Source organism: Hippopotamus amphibius, chromosome 2, assembly GCF_030028045.1.
Source record: "Hippopotamus amphibius kiboko isolate mHipAmp2 chromosome 2, mHipAmp2.hap2, whole genome shotgun sequence".
Lineage (NCBI taxonomy): Eukaryota > Metazoa > Chordata > Mammalia > Artiodactyla > Hippopotamidae > Hippopotamus > Hippopotamus amphibius.
In genome coordinates, this window is record NC_080187.1 from 147,497,521 (window position 1) to 147,503,944 (window position 6,424).

General features: G+C 50.1%; 1 protein-coding gene across 1 annotated transcript in view; it reads right to left on the reverse strand.

Moving 5' to 3' along the window:
- Positions 1-4,032, reverse strand: part of ACAN (aggrecan) — a 35,053-nt gene extending 31,021 nt beyond the window's left edge. The window contains exons 1-3 of the mRNA XM_057722525.1: positions 3,937-4,032; positions 1,787-2,170; positions 667-841 (exon numbers count right to left, since the gene is read on the reverse strand). Coding sequence (XP_057578508.1) covers positions 667-841; positions 1,787-2,170; positions 3,937-4,006 — 629 coding nt within the window. The 5' untranslated portion in view covers positions 4,007-4,032. The remainder of the gene's footprint in view (positions 1-666; positions 842-1,786; positions 2,171-3,936) is intronic.
- Between the last annotated feature and the right edge of the window lie 2,392 nt (positions 4,033-6,424).

Below are 6,424 nucleotides of genomic sequence, written 5' to 3' on the forward strand. Positions count from 1 at the left end.
TCTTGACCTGTGCTAGGCTGTTTTCTCATCTTGCTTTAAAAAAAAAAATGGCTAATGGGTTTTTTGTCCTAAGATCTTTTGCCTACCCCAAGATTACAAAAGTAATTCCCTTTGTTTTCTTCTTGTGGCTTTGTGGTTCTGGCTTTCGAATCTGGAGCTTTGATCCATCCCCAGTGAATTGTCCCATCTCGCTTTCACAGGCTTGCTCACACAATTGCAATCCCTTGAAGGCAGGGCTCTGACTGTCCTGCTGGGCAACCCATCCCTCAGCAGCTGCGCTCAGGGAAAAATGTACCAAAAAGCTTCATTTACATGTGTCTTGCCTTATGAAAACCACACAATGTAAAGTGGTTTACAAAAATATATCAACAGCAAAGTTTTAAAAAGATGTAAGTGAAGAAATGGTGGCAAAGGGAAAAATGAGTAGGAAGAATAATGATGTATAATTTGCAGGGAGAAAATGCTCATGTAGGGCAACGTTGCTAGTGGTCACTCACTCTACCGCAGGACAGAGGACCAAGGATCTGGGACAGGTCACCCGTGCCTGACCTAGAACCGGGCAAGGCGTCCCTGCAGTCCCGGCCGAGGTTGGCCTCAGTGTCAGGCTGGCATCAGCTCAGCGCTGGCTAACGTTCCAGCCCACTCTGATTGCGGCCCAGCGCTCACCTGACAGTCTGGTCTGCCAGCCAGCCCGCGTCACACTGGTGGAAGCCGTCCTCATAGGCGGCCTGCAGCTGCTCGGGTGTGGCGATGATGGCGCTGTTCTGCAGGCAGGCCCGCTGTGCCCTGTCGAAGTCCAGGGTGTAGCGCGTGGAGATAGCTCTGTAATGGAACACGATGCCTGCAAGACACACGAGGGCGAGAGAGCAGGTCAGGCACAGCTTCCCGACATCCAGGCCCTCTCAGACTTAGGGCAAGAGTCAAGCGGACGTAGAGACATCTGGTTGGGCCTCTAGCTGATAGGTGGATCCCGTCTCCACATTTGCATGTGGTCCTTCTGCCTTTACTGGAAGAGCTCCAGTAACGGGGAGCTCACTCCCTCACAACGCATCTTCTTGGAAACCTGTGATGATTTTGATAATCACAAAGTTCTTCAACTTGACCTAAAATCTGCCTCCTTATAATTTTTCCTTGTCACTCCAGGACCCGTATTATTTGTTTTGCAGAAAGAGACACTCAGAGCTCGACGCACCCTCAGCCCAGGGGCATCCCAGTGGGAGTCCTGTTTCAGGCACAGGCAGGAGTGGCCCATCATGGGCAGAGTCTCCCAACAGGAAACATCTGCTGCTGACTGAAGTCCTGAAACCAAGGACACAATCAAATTCCTTGGTCCATCGAGAGCAAGGGAACCTGGGAGTCCTCATCTCTTTCTTTGGCTTCTGGAACTGGACATGGGGGTGGGAAAAGACACCTGGATGGAGAGTCAGGAGACTGCTCTGGCTCCCTTCCAGGGAAACTGCAGGCAAGTCACTTAACCTCAGTTTGCTTCTCTGTAAAATGGGGATGATCACAGGGCAATCGAATCACAGGATTGTTGGGAAGCACAGATTGTTATTTACATGTGACAGTGGCCCCGGAGTATTTAATTCACTTAAATTCCAAAGACAGTGATGTTACCAGCTTCATGTTACAGGGGAAGCAACTGAAGTTAAGTAACTTGACTGAGGTAAACCTTCACGGGGAGGAGCTGGGATTTGAAAGCCAGCCAGCCTGGGTGCACACCCGTGAGGATGCCATTCTGGTTCTTTCCTGCAGGTGAAGCAGGGTCCCTGTGGGAGGCTCTCACCTTTCACCACGACCTCCAGGGTGGCCTCGCTGTCCTCGATGCCATGCATCACCTCGCAGCGATAGATCCCAGAGTCATTGGAGCGCAGGTTCTGGACTTCCAGGGTGGCATCGCTGGGGATGGCCGGGTAGTTGGGTAGCGTGACCTTGTCTTGGTAGGCACTGTTGACCCGCACCCGCCCTTCAGTGGCCACCAGCAGCACCACCTCCTTCTCCTTGGAAATGCGGCTCCACTTGATTCTTGGGGCGAGGGGGGCGGTAGAGGGGGCGGTGGTCACGGGGTGCATGGGGTCGATGAAGTAGCAGGGAATGGTGAGGGAGCTCCCCAGGAGGACCCGCAGCGGGGACGGTTCAGGGATGCTGACACTCAGCGAGTTGTCAGCGTCTGTGTGGGAGACATGGGGGTGGGAGACAGACCTGTTAGTGTCCAGAGAGGACCACCCAGCCTCCCTGTCAGTCCTCCTGGAAATGACAAATCCCACGAGCATGTTTGTGTCTATGCTGGGGGAGGATTCAGTAACATGGAATTCCCTCTCTAGAGCAGCTTCCTCAAGATCCTGGTCTCTGTGCCTCAAGACAGGAACTATGGAGCCAGGAAGGTTTGCAGAGGAGGGCAGGGGGAAGCGTCAGAGGTGGGACCACCTTTCTGTTTCTCAATCTGGGGTACCCTAGGGGATGCCAAGCCATAGGATAAACAGAATCCATCTTCCTGGAGTGACAGCTTGACTCAAAATTGGCAAAAAATTATTTGGGGGTAGAAAAAATTATTATGGGGAAGAAAAAAATCCACACAACTTTTAAAGCTAAAATACAAAAATATCAAATATTTAAGGAGGTCTGTTTTGAGCTCCATCCCAACCTTGCAGAAGGACCAGCCATTCTCTTCTGTTGTTGGGGGATGGGGGCCTAGTTGGAAAAGCATCAAAGAGGATCTGATATTTAAGTCTGCAAAGGGTCAGACTAGGGTGGGGGTGGGATATGATTAGACTCCACAGAAGACTCCTATTATTGATAGGGAAGATGTAACGTGTTTGCCAAATCCTGTTATAAGGCAAAGATCTTCCTGGAATTGGAAGGAAAGAACCCTTGAAAAAATAGCACCTTTCATGGAGATTCATCACTTATTGAACCTCTTTTTCCAGGAGAGTCTACAGGTTGAAAATAAAAATATTTTAGATATTTGTGGGTGGCAGATACATAACAAGACAGGGAAAGAGGATCTAGGAATGTTTGGGTCAACTCTAACCTTTTGATGGCCTGGGCAGTCACCACTAGGCCCTTTACAGAAATCTCCCCCAGATGCTCAGCTCTAGCACAGGACACAGAGCAGCTTTAGTGGTGCTGGTTCTCTGGGGACAACTGGAAGTGATAGCAGTGCCAGCTCTGCAGTTTTTAAAGCCCTCAACCAACCCTCGTGAACTGGTTGGGCTGGGTGGGCAAACCTCCCCAGGGTATAGCCAGGGGTGGATATTGTGGGTCCCAGAGCAAGAGCACAAATGGAGACCCACAGACCATATGTCTAAATATTTAAAAGCTATAAATCAAGGCAACAGATTGTTAAATAAAATATGTTCTATCTTCTTGTTTGACAATGATACTTATCAAAATGAAAAGCCAGGCTCAAATTTAGACTTCTTGGATTCCTTGGAGTTTTGCATTGAGATGTGATGGCCAAGCCGGTGGAGGGGAAGTCAGGGCTCCTTCTCTTCCCACTATGGCTCTGCACTGTGAGGGGGTCTGTGTTTATCCCAGCCGTCACATCCCAGCTCTCTCCACACTCAAACAGCCACCCCATCACTTCTCCCTCAGGCCTCCGGGTGGCTCAGACTGGGGGCATGGTCCCCTCATGGGAGAATGAACCCAGAGGAGTGAACCATGCAGTCATGGAGGTGACTTGGGTCCAGTTGGACAGGGAATTCTGGGCGTTCTGGGTACGCAGAGGGAGCATAGATCTGGGTGGATACATCTCACTGGCCCTACGGATTCTTCATTTTTAGGGAGTATCGGGGCTGGAGGAGGGTCAGAGTAGGCCTCTAAGTGATGGCCCAGAGTAAGCACCAGGACTAGCAGCACCAGGTGTGGTCCCCTGTCCCCAGAGTCCAGTCCTCAGTGCCCGCTGGGTAAATGAGACGTGTGTGGGAATGTCCTCACCTGAAACTTCTACTGAGGTGGCTGCTGCGATGACCCTCAGAGCCACAAACACCAAAAGTAAAGTGGTCATAGTTCACCTGGAAGAGAGGAGGCAGAGGTGTTATTCAGAGGTTCAGATATGGTGAGGCTGAGGGTCATGTGTCAGGTGACAAGTGTGATAAACTCCTGGCCCGTGGATCTGAAATCACATCAGAATAAGGAGGCTATACTGTGCAGCATAGAGAACTCTGCTCTACATCCTGTAATAACCTATATGAGAAAAGAATCTAAAAAAGAGTGTATATATGTATATGTAAAACTGATTTGGTTTGCTGTACAGCAGAAACTAACACAACATTGTAAATCAACTATACTTCAATAAAAATTAAAAAAAAAAAAAAAAGTAAGGAGGCTGCATGTGACTCCAGAGATATCTTCTCCAAGAATCCCCTCCTCACAAAACCTTCACGGACTTCTCAGTTTAATTACCGGTGTGAGGCTGGAAACCTCCTCCTACCTCTCATCTTCTGACCAGCAAAGTCTCATCCTAAAGGATCCCTGGGATGGCTGATTTTATGTCAACTTCACTGGGCTCAAATATTTGGTCAAACTTTATTCTGGGTATGTCTGTGAGGGTGTTTGGGATGAGATTAACATTTAAACTGGCAGACATAGCAGATAACCCTGCTAATGGGGGTGGGCCTTACCCAGTCAGTTGAAGGCCTGAGTCAAACAAGAAGGCTGAACCTCCCCCGAATAAAAGATAATTTCTCCTGCCTAAGGACCTTTAAACCTCCTTCAGAACTGAACTGAAACACTGGTTCTTCCTGGGTCTCAAGGCTTCAGACTTAGGCTGGAACCACACTCTGGCTTTCCTGGGTCTCTAGCTTTCCCCAGACCTCCAAATCATGTTAGCCAATTCCTTAGAATAAATCTCTTTCTATATGTATATGTACATCCAAATGGTTCTATCTCTCTGGAGAACCCTAATACTATTCCCCAGGCCCAGAAAAGTGACACGGGTTATCCAACCTCCCTAATGAAATCAGGGAACTGCCATCAACTTCAAATTCAGGAGTCTTGTGTGTTTTAGGATGGAGAATGCTCCAAAATTTGGGGCACCATTCAGGGGCCTGGTTCAAGTCAGGGGGAGGATGCTCACCCAGAGAGCTCTGTGGGATGAACAGATGAATTATTTAGGAGAGAAACGAGAGCCCAGGACCCCTGGAGCCCTCCTGCTGGCCCAAACAATGACTTAATGTGAATTGGAGAAAAAAACTTTCCTTACTGTTATCTGCTGGAAAACTGTCACGCTAAGTATACTAATCTTTGGAGGGCATCTCCTACATCATTGAGACCTTGACTCCAAGTGGGCCAGTGGGTCTTCCGCAAGAAGACCCACCTGAATTTATAGGAGATCAACCAGAGCGGTGGTTCTCAACTTTGGCTGCACATTGAAATCACCTGGGCTTCAGCCTGGTCCTCAGATGTTTCTAAAAGCTCCTCAGAAAGTTCTAACGTGCAGCCAGGATGCAGCACCGCTGGCTGGCGGGTGTGCAGTCACACTGCAGACACCGGTGACTTGCGCCCCATGACACGTGCCCGAGGATGTTTACTGAGTTGTTCTGTTGGATGGACCTGCATTGGCGCCTTTCCTGCCCCCCTCTCGGTCTGTGAGCGTTTAGTTTTGGTTTAACGAGCGTTTGCATCACAAATGCTCTGCAGGAAGGCGGGAGGAAGCCTGGAGCTAAAGACAGGAAGGGAGCGTTCAGAGGCTGACGGTAATGCCCAGCGGAGGCTGCTGCCAGTGTCCCTGACCTTGACTCTGTGAGTGTCTGATGGCCCAGCAGGCGTCGCTGTTGGCTCAGTCACCATCAGCTGGGGCTGGATGGATTTGAGGATGAGAGGCTCCTGTGGTTCCCAACCCTGGAATCTGGGGGGAGGGCTGGGCAGAGCTCAGGACTCTGGGGACCCTCTTGGGTGACCCCAGTCTGTGGCTTGAGTGATCTTTCCACTGCTACCTTTCATTCATTCCACACACACTGGGCACCTGAGGGATGGAGGGCTGTCTGCGTGGGTGCTGGGGGCCCAGAGATGAAGCTGTGAGGCACAGGATGAGCAGGAAGTCTGGAAAATCCCAAAGGCTTAAGAAGCAGCCCCTTGCTTCTCCTCAGGCATTTTTCTCCTTAGAGGCTGCCTTCAAAAAAAAAAAAAAAAACCACAAAAAATCTCTAGGGCTCCAGGTTCTGGCTGGTGAGGGGCCTCTCGTTCAGGCCCACTGTGATCCGTGCTGGCCAAGAAATATTTCCCTGGAGGCTGAAAGGGTCAGGTGTCTCCTCCACTGCGGGGATGGTGCTAGACTTGCAGGCCCCTCTCTTCCCAGAGCCTCAGGGAAACCGTATCCAGACACAAGGCTGCCTGTTCTTCTTCCCTCAGAACACCCTTCACTGGGAAGTTTTGTGTATGTTTTCGGAGTTGTGTTTCTTCCCTCACTCTCTGAACAAGCCTG